Source organism: Myiozetetes cayanensis, unplaced genomic scaffold (assembly GCF_022539395.1).
Source record: "Myiozetetes cayanensis isolate MyiCay16 unplaced genomic scaffold, myiCay2020 scf14, whole genome shotgun sequence".
NCBI classification, from domain to species: domain Eukaryota; kingdom Metazoa; phylum Chordata; class Aves; order Passeriformes; family Tyrannidae; genus Myiozetetes; species Myiozetetes cayanensis.
In genome coordinates this window covers 16,839,370-16,856,388 of record NW_026087048.1, presented here as the reverse complement: position 1 = coordinate 16,856,388, position 17,019 = coordinate 16,839,370, and the positions used below count along the sequence as shown (strand labels likewise).

At 41.3% G+C, this 17,019-nt stretch overlaps 1 protein-coding gene across 3 annotated transcripts in view; it reads left to right on the top strand.

Annotated features, from left to right (window-relative positions):
- The window catches only part of LOC126636941 (protein FAM169B-like), a 38,117-nt gene extending 25,480 nt beyond the window's left edge, over window positions 1-12,637 (top strand). For all 3 annotated transcript variants that reach the window (XM_050309716.1, XM_050309717.1, XM_050309715.1), the window contains exons 6-9: window positions 5,609-5,791; window positions 7,705-7,833; window positions 11,157-11,233; window positions 12,248-12,637. In XM_050309716.1, the coding sequence (XP_050165673.1) occupies window positions 5,609-5,791; window positions 7,705-7,833; window positions 11,157-11,233; window positions 12,248-12,469 (611 nt within the window). In that variant the 3' untranslated portion in view covers window positions 12,470-12,637. The remainder of the gene's footprint in view (window positions 1-5,608; window positions 5,792-7,704; window positions 7,834-11,156; window positions 11,234-12,247) is intronic.
- The last annotated feature ends 4,382 nt before the right edge of the window (window positions 12,638-17,019 follow it).

The following is a 17,019-nucleotide window of genomic DNA, read 5'->3' as shown; positions in this document are numbered from 1 at the left end:
TGTTTTTACTGCCCTCATCAGAACATTTAGTAGGGGTGGGTGGTGGGTTTAACTACAGGACTTCATATTGTGCTGGGCCTCTGTTACAGCTTCTGATCCTAGGAAGAATTTATTTACCTCTGTGCCCACCGTGTGATTCTGATTCCCTTTATTTTTATGCTCTGCAATTACCTGGCCATTCTTTGTAGTTTTATTTTCTTGGTAATTGAGACTCTCGTATTGATGTCGTTTTCAACTATATTTCTCATCTGTGAATTTTCCATTATCTACAGCATGACAAAAAACATGCTTCAGTGGAGCCAAATAAGGCAGAACTGGTCTGTGGAGCCTGGCTGTTTCAAACATAAGTCTTCTGAGTGAATCACAGGAATGGTGACCAAGGAGGGGAGTCTGTTCTATCTTTACGACAGATTTAATGTGCCGTTATGCAAACTAAATTTTCAGGGGACTTCAGTGATTCCAATTAACTGTCTTGGCACTATTGTAAAAGTCATTTCCATTTGCCAGTTCCTAGGTGGCCTGTACAAAGGGAACTTGGTAATTTTGGTCCAGTTCCGTGCTCCCATCCATCTTATGAACATCCTTAACTGGAACTCTTTTTTAATAGTCCAGCTAAGGAGGGACAGATGGTCTCGAGCACCCGCCTTGCTCAGAGGTGCAGTGAGTGCAAGTCAAGGTTTTGAGACAATTTGGCAACTACTGGCACTGGCCATCCTGCACCTGTTGTGTAGATAAACAGAAGACTCATTCTTCAAGGCTATCACTTTTCCTGAGCATTAGACACCTTTATTAAAGCAAAATTTATTCATGACTACACAGATCATCAACTTACCCTCTCTGGTATGTGCCTATTCCTGTCCAATGACAGGCATGCAGCATTTACCACTGGGTATACTAAAGATTGATGAGATGTACTAAGCCACTAATGAGGCTGATAAGACACTTTGTCACGTGCCAAGATAAATGTCTCCAATTTTATCTATGTCAGCAGCCTCCATATCAGACAGCTGAGGAGTGAGACCTCACTAAATGTAGCTACTTAAAGGTACAACAGGAGATGACAGTTCCGTGCTCCTGCACCTTTCTCTGCAGACAGCAACCTGAAAATGAAATATTTTGCAGAAAACCTGCCTATAGATACTTGTGTTTTGAGATCTGTTTTGTATTGTTTAGAGTATTTACTTCACGCTCTAAATCTGCGTGAAAACCTCAAAAAGAATGTGTTTTGTGTAGGGATGTTGGATTAATTGCCACGGTTACTGACACTGCTTTTTGTGCAGTGAGACCATGTAATTCCCTGGAAGTTTTCCTTTTTTTTATTTACTGAGGACAAGTAATTACTGAAAATGGGCTTTTATACCACCATCACGTAAATGTCAGGAGAACGTAGAATATTCATGCTGCAAATAAATCAGTGAGGAAGTTGGAGGGTGCAGTGAGCCAGGAATGTCTCAGTCCCTTTAAGAACAAAACAGAACAAAATCCCTTTTTTATATACATCTTTTTTTCCCCTACTCTTATATGTATTACTGTTTCTGTAACATGCAGGAGCTGCCCAGCTGTGGATCAGGCAAAGGAGTGAGGTTGTCAAAGCTTGTCCCTTCCCTCCTGACAAACCCTTAGCAGTAAAAGTGTGGAGAAGGATGGTGTTCCCTGTGATGTGAATCAAACCAGCCTTAACCAAATTGAGTCCTCTGAGAAGGCTGTAAAACATGCACTTGAATCAGGAGTAAATGCGTTCTTGGCTTCTCATTCATTCTTTAAAGATGCTCTGCAAGGCACAGTTTGGGAAAACCTGACTGCAAAAGCTCTCGAGCTGACATAGAGTCGGCAGCAAAGCAACTCTGCCTCAGTCTCTGCTTTTTTTCTACCCCAGAGCCTTAGAGATGGTCTTTGGAAGTGGCTCCCCAGGCAAAAATCCATTTCACGCCTTTCTTCTTGCAAGCCTTTGCAGATTTCTTTTGATACTTTGGTGGCCCAGGTGCTTTCTCTCGAAATAGATCCTTAAAAAGGTAACAGGACTTTATTTTTCACTGATTACATACCTTTCTTTTCGAAAAAAAATAAATCAGAATTGAAGTTAACCTGACAGACAATTAGCTGGAATCTTGTTGGGTAATTGCTTTTGTCTCCCTCTGTTTGCTAGCAATAATATTTTTAATGTGCATTTCTGAGGCAGATTGAAGGTTCTGGCTGTAATAAAAATGAAATGACTACATACCAGTCAAGACATGAATTCATTTAATTTTATTGAAGCCAGAACCTTTGTTCCCCTTCTCACATACAGACTCACACAATGGGCTGACCTTGGGTTCTACTCTGCAGGAATATTCTCCACCCTTTGCACAAGCACCCGGCCTGCTCGGGGCCTGTCCAAACATGTGTGTGCCAAGCCAGCTTGTCCAGCAGGGAAACAGTCAGTGTGCACAACCTTGTTTTGTTTGGGTCTGTTGGATGTGGGGACCAGATTGCTGGGTTTTTTTTTCTGGTTTGTGGCTCTTTGGGAATGCTAATGGCTGCCTGCTTTCCTGCCCGGGTAATATCTGTTTGCCATTTCGCTGGCTCCGAAATTGGTCATTTGGCACTCGTGACCTAACCAGAGAGATCAAAGGCTTGCAGAGGGCAGACTGCACGAATGCTTCCATCTCCATCAGCAGTGCCTTTGTTTCCCCTGTCTCCTGCCTCACCTCAGAACTTTGTTTGTTTGCGTGTTCCAACAAAGAAACAAACGTCTCAGCCAGATGTGTGAGAGCCCAGTGGTCACCTCTGGGCCACCATCAGCTTACAGTAACCCCTGTGCCATTGGATGGGAACTGGGGACAAAGTGGCCTTTGTTCCTATCTTTTGGTTGGTTTGTTTATTTTATTTCAAATGCCTGTGGGCTACGACTCTCCTAATATGTTTCCCAGGGACAAGGTGAGGAATGGCTTCATGGTTTCTTTTATTTACAGTGCCTTTAGACATGACAAGTTTTTGTCGTCTTCTCAACACAAAATTAGGAGCATAGACATAAATCACGCAGCTCCTGGGATTGCTGCACAGCAGTCTCGGCAGGATTTATAGGAGGCAGACTATATGAGATAATAATAAACTTATAAGGATGCTTGCAACACGCAGGAATTCTTAAAGACTTCGTGAGGAAAAGTTTGTGCCTTTCTTAGAACGTATGGTGCAACTCTGCTGGGATCCAGCATCTCTGTTGGGTTGGCAGCTAACAATGGGACCGGGGATATACTCCATTTTTTGGCTCACGAAGAAAAAGACTAACTACCCATCATGTGTTACAAATATTGGAAGGTTATAAACACCACCACAACCCAGCCTTTTCCAACAATGTGCTGGAACATGTGTTTGAAGTTAAGCATGCACTTTGATTAAGCAGGAGTGAACCAAGCCTGGATGTGAATGGGTGGTTATGCAGCTCCATACTCTTGTTGTATGGCTCAGTATGTGTGATGTGGATTGTTGCTAAATGAACAGCTACAGCCTTGACAAATCAGTGCCTAGAATTAAATATAATCATATGTTCTGTGCTGAATTGGCATCCTAGAAAATAGAGTAATCAGGCCTGGTGGGTATTAGCAAAAGGTATTAGACACCAACTCAAGGAGCAGAAGTAGATCTCAGTTTAAGTTAGTTAGGCAATGAGATAAAGAAAGAATGGATCTATTAAGTAAAAATCTAATGGTGGGATTTAGGAACAGCCATTTAATAGAAGATAGTGAAACTGTGCAATAGGCCTTAGTGAAGTGATGAAAGTTTCACATCTCAAGATACTGAAAACTAGACCAAGTGGTCCACTAGTAAGTAGTAGGAAAGAAAACCAAGAAGGTCTAGATGAGATTTAAGCAACAAGGTATGAAAATGTAATCTTTTTCTGTTATAAAGGCTGGGCCATCCATTTGTATTTGAACTGATGTGTACCCAGATAGAAGCATCATAAAATTTTCATAAATATTTTCTAAAAATGAAAATAATTGAGTGAGAGGTTTCTATGCCGACCTTATCCTATAGGTAGGTAGTTGGTGAACTGAGGTTGGTCATTCAGTTCAGGGTTGAGTGCTTATGCTGTAAAGTAGTTGAAGGTTCTGTTTTTATGGTGTTTTACACTGAATGGAAGTTGTTCAGTGAATTGCTAATGCACCTCCTGCAATAGGACCTTAGGTTGTTTAGGGTAAACACTGACATTTTGGACCCTGAATGTCTGTTCTTAATCAACTTTCTCTTGACTCCAGTTTGAGTTTACCATTCGTGATTGCAAAATAAATCCCTTAGTTCTAATTCTTTTTTTTTTAGTTTTTATTTTTTTTTGACAATTTCCACTGGGAACTGAGTTTTAGTACTTTGGAGGGTTATACTTGAGTCTGTATTTTGTCCACATGTAGAGCATTAAGTCATGTCCCCGTGATTTCAGTGGACTGATATAATGTGTTTATTAGCAAGGACTGTCCTTGAGTGAAACCCCTGATTTAACACTGGTGGTGGTAGTTCAAGCAGTGGACTGTAGAAGCATTTGTGATAAACTACCACTCAGTAGAAATGGAGTGACTTAAAGACGAGCTTTTATAGTGCTTTCTTAAAATGCACCACTTAATTGTTTAGGGCTTTATACCCAAATGTCTTAGTTAATGTGCTGCTTTTCCTACAGAGATGTGATTTTTGTGTGCTGCAGTATAAGGCTGAACCTAAGCTGCTGCTGTGGGTTTTATTGCTTGCATTCTGCTTGGTGCTTTCTCAGACGTGGTTCCTCCACTTTGGGAAGTCATTTGCTTCCCTGTTATGTTTCCCAGTTTCATGGTGGAGCAACCCCAACACTTTTTGTGTGGTTTTCTAACCAGCAGAGGTTTGAAGGTGACTCCTGGTGTGTGTTGACAGGTAACTGAAAGAGGAAATACTCTATTTTACACGTGTCTGTAGAATTTACTGAACTAAGAGATCAAAGGCTGAATGTGCAGTAAGAGGGCTGAATAACTTTCTGAGCAGTGAGAGTCAGAAAGGAGGTGTAAATGGTGGGGGCAGTTAAGTTTCGGAGCATTACAGTGCCATCTGGGAAGGCACAACAGCAACGTACACAGAGACCATGGGAGCCTTCCTTGAAGGAATGATTAGCTTAAGCAGGATTGGGAATTTTCTCTGGAAGGCTCCTCTGTCCAGCTGCATCAGGCAGTATGGACCTTCTGAGCATTTAGCTCATGCTGTGTTGTGTGGTTCAGTGTATTTCATAAAAAGGGTTTGTGATTTACCAGAATAACCGAAAGCTAGAGGAATATACTGACATTACATTCAGAGTATTTGTATCTCTTTGGCTGTAGCTCAGTTTTATCTTTACAGTGAGCTTTCCTGTGTACCTGGATGGTCTCATTATGAAGAACCAGAGTCTGGAAAGTACTCTGGTGAGACCTGTCAGCCACATGTTAGGCAGGTCCTCTCCGTTTGAGGGCACGAATCTTCCTCTTGGAAAGTGCTTTACTGTCTGTGCAAGTGCAGTTCTGTTGGGATCATCCTCCCAGCCTGTGGAGAGGTACCAGGGCAGTGTCTGTGTCTAGAATCACACAGCAGTTACCAGTTTTGTTAGCAAATTCATGGTTTTTTACCTTTCTGCTTTCAGGGAGCCTGTGTGATGGTACAACCAGTCAGTGTTACTTGCTGCCAGTGTTGGATACTATATTTGTCCGGAGAAAGTGCAGAAGAGGTGGCCTGGGGATGAAAATGCTGCGTGATTTCTGTCAGTCTTTCCTGGCTGAGGATGCCTTGGGGATCAGCTGCCCTATTTCTGCTGCCATGTATCAAGGTAAATGGTTTGATGTGGACACGTTAGGTAAGGGCCATGTATAATGTATAATTTTCAATATGGTCTTGGTAAGATTGTCTTCACTGTGTAAGAGTTCAGTGCCCTTGTCTGAACCGAGCTGTTCTGAGGGTGCAACTGGTTACTTTTCCAGAGACATCTGGAATTTCCTGTAGAAAGGTAGGCCAATATTTATGTAAGACAACGAGAAGCATAAAACTCATACTGCCTGTTTGACATTTCTGTGTTCTTATCTCACTTGCTTAGAACTATGTCGTTGCCCTAGACAGGGACTTACACATTTTATTTGACACCAGAGGGAAAAGAATCACAAGATGTCAAGCCCACACTATGCGCATAATGCTCTAGTAGATCCTGCATTTGTAAGAAATTACATTTAATAAGCCAAATACCCAGACTCTGCTCAGTCATCCAGTCACATCAGTACTTGTGTTGTATTGACTGCCTTTGAACATTTGTCACTTTTAAAAGATCACAAAGTAGTTACATATCTTCTCTTTAGGTCAAAGTTCTGGTCTTGCTGACAAAACTCATGGAAAATATCTATGCTCACATTATTTATAAAACTCGCTTATTTAGAAAATTATTTCTTTACCGAAGTTGCTTTCTGTGGTCTTTACCTAAATTTTTGGGCAGATGCTTTGATTGACTTACAACTTTACAGCCATTTCCTAATAAGTATCAACAAAATTTTGGCTCTGTCTGTTTTCTCTCTTGGTTATCATGTACCATTGAAAGTGTACAAATGCACCCCAGCAGGTACTTCTAAATTCTGGAAGGGGTAGTATTGACAACATTCCTTCTCTTCTCCCAGTAATATCCATTTTTCCTATGGCAGATGTCAGAGCTTTAGGCACCACGGATGAGAAAGCTGCATTTTTTATTTGTTAACATGAGCTTTCGTCTCAATTAAGTTTAGAGCTAATAGTGAATGAATTTGACTTGCATCATGTTTTAATTAGGTTTTCTCTTATAAAAATACCAATAGTGTAAGTTAATTTTTGAGCATATTGAAGACACTGTCTGTTTTTAATTTAATTGGAACCACATTCTCATCCTTTGATAAATGAATGCAACCTTTTACTCTAAATCTCTGCACTGAGATCTCTGAAACTGGACAGTTTTCACCAGCTTGGTATTTAAGGTGCTGTAGAAGCCTAAAAGGAAGTAAAAATCCATTTAGCAGAGACCTGTATTTTGGTATAGATGTTACTTTCAGCAGCTTTTATTGGAATGATTAATTTAGTTGGGATATCCTTGGATAAAATTAACACCCACGAGCTGCTCATTACTGCAAGGCAAATGTTTGCGTACATGAGGGGCTTGTTTTGACATCCCATTGTTAAACTCAACTGAATATTGAAGATAAACTACCCATTCTGTAGTATGGGGAACTACAGTGGACAGACTGTGACAATAATTTTGTTGTTTACAGGTTGCTGTCTTAATGCAGTTGATGGAACTGATAAGATGGTGGTTGAGGAAAGTTTAAAAATCCCCTTTGAACTTTTTGGACTGTTTGTCCTACAACAGAACATGTGCAGATGCTGCAGACATCTCAAGGAAGACTCATATTTCAGTTTGATAACGGAAGCAAACCTAGCTTTGATTGTTTACCCAAGTTATATTGATAATCAGTGCTCAGTACACTCATCACTCTGAAGCAGATAATGTAGACTGAAGCAGAGGGACAGGATTCACTCGTGCCTGTTCAGGCCATTCCACGTAGACTTTTACTAAAACCCCCAGCTAAGACATAGAGGAGGAAATGAGAAAAGCTTTCCAAAGGAACTAATGAAAATTGGTCTGAGAGAATTTCTGGGATAGAATACTCTTCCTCTTCCCCTGTACTTTTCACTCATTTGTACCTTTACCCCTTGGTTTCTCCTCTTCAGTTTGCCAGAAATTCCTGCAGGCTTATCCCGAGGAGCAGAAGCGACTGTGGGAGGTGGAAGCACCGGGAGATTGGAGCCAGCGAGAGAATATCTGGTTGAAAATTCAGATGGAGTTATCCCCTTCAGGAAGTGAGTTAAAATGAGCAGTTGTGAACTCGGCCATGGTGGTTACAGTCCTGTAAAGATAAGACATGTAATCAAGGGTTGGGTGGTGATCCTGCAAAGGTGGTGTCTCTGCTGGAGAAACTACTGAGTGTGCAGTCCAGCTCCCTCATCCCTTCACAGTAAACAGGATAATTCTTAGAAATTATGAGGTAATGAAATGGAACCACAGAGCATCTGAAAGATACTGAACAAAGCACAGTCTTGGCATAAAGTGGCTGTAACTCCCGTTGCAGTGCACTCAGAGCAGGGTAGAAGTTAGCCCCAAAATTGCTGTTGCACAACACGGTGTCTGGGTTATAGACAGGGGTTTGTTTCTCTAAAATTGTTGCAAAGAAGAAATTTGTGTGGCCAATGGGCAGTATGCTTAGTTACCTTCAACTGCTGCCAATGCCATTCTTGGATGGAAACACAAACATTTTCATTATGGCTTTTGGAAGGTTCCAAGTACTCTCCTACGGGGTAAATCCTTCTTGCTGGGAGCATTTTCTGCCTACTTCACAAAACATAGCAACAGAGTAGGGAAACTTTTTGACAGTTCCTGTGTGGATCTCGTTGGTATAATCTGTTCAGCTGGCTGGAGGATCCAAACAGGCCCCTCTGCTGCATGCACACAAGCTGTGGTAAGCACTGGATTCCAAAAGAAGGGTGCACACTGTCTTTTTCTGGAAGTGCAGCAAGGAGTGCTCCAGAGCAAATTGCTCCCATGCCTTCCCACATTCATCCTGCTTCGTGCTGGCTCGGGGACCTTCCGCTGAGACACTGCCTTTCATCTTGTCTGCAGCACCCACAGGAGAGTTAAGTCAGACTTTAGCCCTAGGCTGGGTTCCTCTGAAGCCATTATATCTGTGTTCCTCGTGCTTTAAATCACTAAAACCTGGGGTTGCTCTTTCCTTTAATCCATCTTGCTAAGTGAAGTTTATTAATGGCAATTGAAGAGAACTGTGATCAGATCAAAACCCAGCAGATCCTGGAGGCGAGTATACTTTTCTTTTTTCTTTCTTCATTTTGCCATCTTCTCCAAAAACAAACAGACAAAGAGAAACGACCCAAAACATGGGTGAATATCGTTCCACTGGAGTGGCTGTCAGTAAAAAAGACATGTGAGGCTGGGGAACTGCCTTGGCCAGTTCTGCACTTAAATGACATGGTGTCTGTGTGTACTTATATTTATTTATAAGGATTGTGAATTGCAATGTGATCTTTATAGTGGAAGGGAATAGAGGCAAGTGAACTTGGCACTAAAATATAGAATAAAAATCTGCTTTTTAATCTGTGTGCTCCACTCTGGTGCACAGCTCACTGGGCATCACTGTTTACACTAATTGTGCTGAACAGGCTTTGTTTCACCCATCTCCAGTGGAAAATCAACCCCCTATAAAACTTGGATTTGAAAGCATGTGTTACATTTGTTATATCAGTTTTACATATGCAGTCTGCTTCCCATGCTTGTATTATCCCAGTACTGTGCATATTTTGCACCCAGGGAATTACCAAGGGAGGGTAGAGAGCAGGTAACACCTGCTGAAACTAGAGGAGAGCTTCCCTGGTTTTGCTTTGTCCTAAAGGCTGCCTTATTCTGTCTGATAGCCAGGGAGGAGATAGCAAGAGGGTTTTCCAAGGCTTTGTGCTATCTGTTCATGGTAGATAAAGCAGAAACATCTTCTGAGTGCAGGAATCCTTTGTCATCTGACCCAGTGTGTGTGCTTACCATGCCCATGAAGAGAAGCTTGTGTTTCCAGAGTTGTGGTGTAGGGACACAGAGGGGAAAATGATGTGAGTGGAATCCCCTGGAGTTACGTGTTTATGTGTTCCATAAGTGCACAGTCATCCAGGTCACCTGCAGGTGTGCAGAGGACACCAGGACCTGTTGCAGTAGGACAGAGGATAATGATTTTCAACTAAAAGAGGGTGGATTGAGGCTAACTATATGGAAGAAATTTTTTACAATGAGGGTGTTGAGGCACAGGTTGCCCAGAGAAGCTGTGGCTGCCCCATCCCTGGGAGTGTTCAAGGCCAGGTTGAATGGGGCTTGGAGCAACCTGGTCTTGTTGAAGGTGTCCCTGCTCATTGCTGGCTTGGATTAGATGAACTTTAAAGGTCCCTTGCAATCCAAACTATTCTATGATTCCATGATTCTATCTTTAGGGGCCCACTTGGGAACAAGGGCTTTATTCCTACTTGCTCTGTTATGCAGAAAGCAAAACACAATGTAATTTAATATTGTCAGCTCCAATCTGGATCTATGGCAACAACTGTGAAAATAGACAAGCCTTATTCTGCTCTGATTTCTTAGATTCCTGTTGACATTTGCAATGCTGTGTTTTGGAACAAAATTACTGAGAAGAAAAATGGAATATTTTGCTTGCATTATATATTTTTTTCTGCACCAGTACTCAGGATTGAATACTACTAACGTTCCTGTAAGAATTCTACAGTCACAGATATTCCAAAACAGGTTTCTGTAACCCTGAGGTCAGAATTTTAAATTTTGCAAGGTTCTGTGGCTGCATCTAGTGGCAGTTCATGTCAACTGCAGCTGATACTTGTGTTTGGGTGTGCTCAGATACATAGGTCCAAATGCACACACATACTTCTGTCTGCACACATGTATCTATGAAAATAAAGCTTTTTAGCATGTTGTCACACATAGCTGCAGTTATTCATTCTGAATTCATTCTTATTGTTTGAAAAATGTAGAGATATAATTACAGCAAATAGTCTCAGTAACAGGAACACGGTGACATTTCTCTTCTGGGGCTGATTGGAGCAACAGAAATCATTTCACAGGGTTTGGTTGTGGTTGCTAAATCTGCCAGGCAGGGAATTGAGCTGCTGTGAAGTACTTTAGTAATATACATAAAGCATGTAAGTGTGAAACTTGTGCAAAAATAAGCAGACTGAGAAGAATTAAAATGAGTTTCAAGTGATTGCTTATAATCCTTAATCTGAATTGGTCAAAGTTCCTGCATTTACTGAAAGGGAGGGAGGGGTATGGGTCTTCCATGTGTAAGAGATAAATGGATTATCTATTTAGTAGAACTTCCAAGACCCAGAGACATTTTGTTTCTAGTATAGTTGTTCACCTTAGTCTTTTGTGGTAGTGACATGTAGCACCCTGCTTTAATTAACAGAAACAGAAACAAGGCAGGAGGGGTTGAAGGTGGCATTCAGGTGGCTTTTTCTGGTGTGTTTTTTAAATGGAAATAGCCATGGAAGTCTGCTAATGTTTTTTTTTTTCTTCCTTTTAAATCTCTTTCTGGGGCAAAATATTCACCCCATTTCTCCAGAGGCTGCAGTGAGCTCTCATATGGAGAATACTCCAGCCAGTAAACCCAGGCAATCAGATGTGGACCAGATGAATAAGGTACAGTGACTAATCTGCTATTTTATGATTTTGTTTCTTATTGGTGAGGTTTTCCCTTTTTAGTGAAATAGTGAGGTTTAAATATGAGAGACTGTCACAGTTACCTAGGGGTGTTTTTACTACTACTACCTACAAAAGTCTATATAGGTAATCAGAGCTACATGATATATATATATATTATATATATATATATGCATATAATTGATAACTGTAGCTAATTTGTATAGCTGTAATAGTTTGAGAGGCTAAAAGACTACAGAAGAGTTTTCACTGAATGTTTTAGTTTCATCCTTACTGAAATAGAGGATCTGTAACCAAGCTGGAATTCAGAGAATTACAAGGTTTGTTTATGGAATGGCTTTCTGAACTTCCTTGTGGTTCTTCCTGTGTGGAAGAGTGTGGCACCTTTAGAATGAGTAGGCCAAACTCTTTATGGTCCTAATTATTTTATCCCACTGCTGGGCTGTAGATCTGACCATGCTGAGCTTTTGCAGGACCAAGGCCTAAAAGGGGCTGTGAGGTTTGAATGAAGCCTCGGCCTAGGAACGGGTATGAATATCTGAGAATACGAATCACAGCAACGAAGCTTTTTCAAGTAATAAAGAAAAGGGAGAGACGAGTGGAAGCAAAACAAAGAGCTGTAGGGGTTGTTTCCCCAGCACATTTTGGTTGCCACACAATTAAATCAGTTTGTTTTGCTCAGACATGTGTCTCCCAGGGGAGCTGTGACAGCCCCGGTCCCCGTGGTGCACGTTCCTGTGTGCTGTGCTGCGGTCGTGGCCCCAGAGCCCACCCAGCCAGATCAAGGCTCCCTGTGCTCCCAGTTTTCTTTATGCTGACACTTCTGGGAAGGCAGGCAGAGCAGCAGGAGTGAAGCTGTTCCACACAAACCGTGCAGCTGAGTTCCTTGCCTTGCACGTTCGTGGCAGTCTTGGCCGACAGAGGCGTTCTGTATCGGGATCGAGGCGCTGTTTATCTTGATTGTGTATTATTTGGTGTTCCTTCTCATTTCAGGGTGTTGAATGCTTTCCTGGTGCTGGGAGAGGGGCAGGAGATGCCACAGAGAAAAAAGATGACACAGCAGCAGCAGGGACTCTAAACCCACAAGGTCCTGAAGAAGAGGACGTGGAAAAAGGTGCTGTCAATACTTGGCAACACAAAGGACTCAGAAAAAGAGCAGGCCCTGGGGACTTGGTTGGAGACAAGGCCACCAAACAATTTAGAACTGCACCATAATTGCTGTTTCAGAAAGCAGCAAAATTCAGTATGGTCTTAATAATTGTAATTGACTGACTGTTCTTAATTTGTGACACTGCAGAAATTTCTTCAGGTAAGATGTAATTGTTTTGCAACACGTGTTCTCCATTTTATGTTTTGTTTTAAATAAAGCTTTTGTTTACTAAATGTCCTTTCCTTTTTCTTCTCACCAAGTAATTAAGTAGTAGTTGAGCCTAGTTATTTCCCTGCTCTGAAAAGATTTTATTGGATTTCATGAGGTGTCCAAAAGGGAATAATTGGAGAGCTTGTAGGTACTGATGTAAGAAGATATTTCTATGGAAACCACATCCTGCATTATGGAAGAGAGATACCACAACACACGTTGGTATCAGAATGACAGTTGTAACCTTCCTTTCAGAGTGAACAATTGATCTTGAATTGCTTTCATTTGAGCTTCTCTAGCAGAAAAATCTGCCTTAAACCCTGTGGTGGACAGGATGGCACACAGAGGCCATTCATGCAGGAAAAGTTTGGTGCAGAGAAGAAGAAGGAACAGAGCTACAGGCATTAAACTGCCTTTCAGTTCAGGCACTGTTATAATGCTGTGTGTAAGTTCAGGGTGTAGGACTTTGTGTAGATTCCATATTGCATGTTTTATTCCTTGTAGGCTCTTTCCTAGTGTTTTGCATTTAATGAACTTGGAAATACAACATATTTCACTGGATTGCTCACGCTGTGGCTTGGTAAAGAAATTTTGTTCTTTTACCTCAATCTGGTTCTGTTAGAATATTTATTTTTTCTTTATAGAGGGGACTTTCTAAAGCTTGAATGTTGTTTTAATGATTACAGGTGATAATTGTAAGGATCATATCTTTAGTCCAGTGGCAGAGAAGGCTTTGCAAAGAGGTACTTCAGTGCTGAACAGCAGTAGGGGCCTGATGAACCTGAAGAGATCCAGCAACCTGTAATTCTTAAGTCAATGCTTTGGAACAAGGAGAGGTAGCTATTTCTTTCCAGATACTAATCCAGCATTTCCAGGGAGACAGTGCTGTAGGCAGGCATTGTAGGTACACTGTGGGGATGTGCATTTTCTCCCCCAGAATTGCTCACACATAGCCCTGTCACCCTGTTTTGGTTTAAGGTCGTGATTTAATGTAACATTTTTCCCTGTATCCAAGTAACTCCTTCCCCCTTGAGCTGCTCTGTAAAACATATGCCTGAGACACATAGAAATCAGACCTTCCTAGGCATCTCTTAAAAAAAAAAAAAAAAACAAGAAAAAGAAAAAAAGCACTATAATTGGAACCTACAAGTTTTTGCCAAGAGAATTAAAACACTGGATGGTGTGCCAGCCTTAGTCACGTTGCTATGGTTCTCTTGTCTCAAAGAAAGTGCATTTAGGACCAACTTTATAGTCAGTTGGTCTTTGGATTGTTGAAAAGTCACAGAGAGTGTGCTGTGAAGACTGATAGAAACTCCATGTCCTCCCGTGCAGCAGCCGATATTCTTACTCAGTGTATGGTTAAATACAAACCTTTTTTTTTAAGAAAAAAAAAAAAAAGAGGTATTTGTGAAGACTTGCAATACCAGTTGCACCTAAGTATGATAGAAAGTCATTATATCTCTACTCCTGAAAGCTGGTTCTGGGGTTGCAGGAGCCTGGCCTCATGTCTAGTTTGCACGTTATATTGTAATGTCAGGGTAAGGTAAACTGGAGTTGTTCCAGCAAGTGAGGAACCTTAAGACATTTCACCTGAATCAAGTGTTTCTACAAAATTTTATCTAAGAAAGCCCCAGGAAATGCTATATGAATTTGTATTAGAATAAAGGAGGTGGATAAGTTACTGTGTGTGGAATGAGCAGACAACTGATGAGGTTCAATTCATTCTGTATCTGGAGATACTTTGATTTAGAGGAAAAAAACATCAATTTTCAAAATCCTCCAACTGAATTTATGTTTCACCTGTTAACCAGTGATCCACAGCCTGCATTAGCAACCACTTTACTGGCTGTTCTCATAGAAACGTTGCTGCTTTCCTCTGTGTGTGAGTTGTCTTTCTTGAGTTTGTTTAGCTGTTAGTTTTCTGTGTATCTCTCTTTAATCAAAATTTAATTCAGAAGCTTGGACTTGCAGTCTGAAGTTCTTAGCAGTCTGAAGCTCTTCTTAGTGAGATCACAGGAATCATAAGAGGGTCTGAAGCAGAAATAGATCTAATATTTTTGCTGTCTTAACAGAACAGAATAGAAAAAACCCACCCAACAGCACAAACATATTTTTTCTCTCAGTGGAAGTTCTTTTATTTGAAAGAAATCTGCATTTACTCAAGGACAGGATGGTTTCAGAGGGCTGGAAAAGCTGGCAAAGGCTCGAGAGAGCATTCCAGTTCTTGGATTTAAGTTTTCAAAGCCTTGGATTTAATCTCTTTCTGAATCTCCACTCTGGATGTGGCGTCACACGGTCGTGTTTCTGCTTAGGAGACAAGGAGGTGAGTGTGTGTGTGAGAGAGAGGTGGCAGGTCTGCTCAGAGGGAGTTTGTACCTGTAGTTCTTACAAGCACAGACACTTAATTTTGGTCTGCAAGGAAGATGTTAGACATCCAGCTCAGTGTTAGCAGTGATCCAGTGGGTGTGTGCCAAGGGAATAAAGCGTTGGAATCGCTCTCAAGACAAGTAAACATATGGATTTTAAGGCTAGAAATTTCATTACGTTAATCTCTCCTGATGCTTCACATAATGGAAGCCAGACAATTTCATGCATGGTCGCTGCATCAAAAAATCATTGGTTTTGGTTGAAACAACCCGTTTTTTTTAAGAAGGCTTGTTTTGATTTGGCAGTTTTGATTTTCAGATGTTGGGCAGTGGGAAATCTGCCACGTTTGTTGGCAAGTTGTTCTAAAGTTTTGTCTTTACAAAGTGCATCCAGTTACTTTAGTCTGAATTAATTTTGGTTTAGCCTCCTGTGGTGGATTTTGCTGTTCTGTTTGATGCTGGGCTGTGGCTCTGGTGCTGTCAGGATTCTTTCAGTGTGGGGATGGAGACCTTGTGGTCCATCACGACATCAGCACACAGCTCTGGTTTTTGGATCTGCTTCTCTGAGGCAGATTTTCCTGACCTTGCTTTATTCTCCCTGTCCTTTCAGATAGATTTTCAATTTTTCAGATTCCTCTTAGAAGAGTAAATATCATTAGACTCCCCCCCATTCTGGTTCCAGTCACGCTGAGTGTTCCAGGACTGCCGTGACCTATGGGTATAAATCACCACGGGATCCTTCTGTGCTCGTGGGTGTCCTGAGGGTGACCGTGCACTGTGAAACTTACAACTTAATTAAGAGGTGTCTGTTTTAAAGTGTTGTCTGTGATGGCTGTGCTGGAAACGCAGCTGATCCTGTGCCACCTGTACCGGCACCACGAGATGGCACCATTACACAGCGTAACTGTGTCATCATCTCCCGGGGGCTTGAGACCCTGCCCAGGGTTTAAACGCATCACTGCTTGGCTTGGCTTCTTCAGACGGAGGGTGAGGGTGTGGTAAAGCTTGTCTTGTGTTTGTCATTCGGGCTCATGTACCTGTGGAGTTTTTATTTTTGAAAATATTTGTGAAGCCAAGGAGAAGTCGAGAGTAGGACAAAATGCAAATTGCATCCAGGCTGTGCCCCTCCATTCTCTTGTCTCATCAGGGATTGGATTTTCCATGTAGTATCTCGTTGTTTCCCAACAGAGATTCTGTCTCTGTTGTTCAGCAGATAAATTGAGCATCTAATTTTTCATTTCTGTCCCTTCTCTGTCTAACACACTCTTTGCATCAGAGAACTACTGAGCACTTTCTTTCATGTAATAGCAGTTGCCATTAATATGTTAATATTCCCAGCATTAGAAAAGAAAGGATGGTCTGTATTAGCCCTAAAGGTTAAATTTTCTTTCCTTGCTACCGTGTTTTACTTGCGGCCATTTCAAAGGAGAGAAGGGCAATTAAGTAAGCAGATGATTTAATCTAAATTTTACTTTTAAATTTTTGGAAATGTTTATTGTTTAGTTAAATTGATAAAACAAAACTTTAGTGCAAAGATAAAGTTGTAATTAAAGGCGGGTCTCCATCCTAATCAAAGTTAGCAATACAAACATTTCAAAGGAAGTTGTTCTCTGTTCTTTCACTTGCTGTTGGAAAGCCCAGTGCTAACTCTATTTTTGGGATGATTTCCCAGTTCTCCAGGCCTGCAGTATCACTCCATGATTACTGTGTCGTGATACATCTCCCTGCTAAGTGACAGGAGCTTGAGTTTGTCCCTCCCCTCTCTGTAATGTCATTAATGTATTATGGGATCTGTTTGGACACTCCTGGGATTCTCTTGAAGGATCTGCTACAAGTCACCTTATTGAAATTTCTGGGGCCTTCTTTCTGCTGTGGTTTTTATGTACAATTTTTAGAGTTTTGGGAATAGAAATTAAACACTAAATAACCACTCTGGACTTGAGTGATCCATAAGACTACCTAACAAGTAGGTGTCAAAGTAGAAAAGAATCAGGGATGTTCAAATCCACATTCTAGTGTCCTTTCCTGTGGATGAAGAA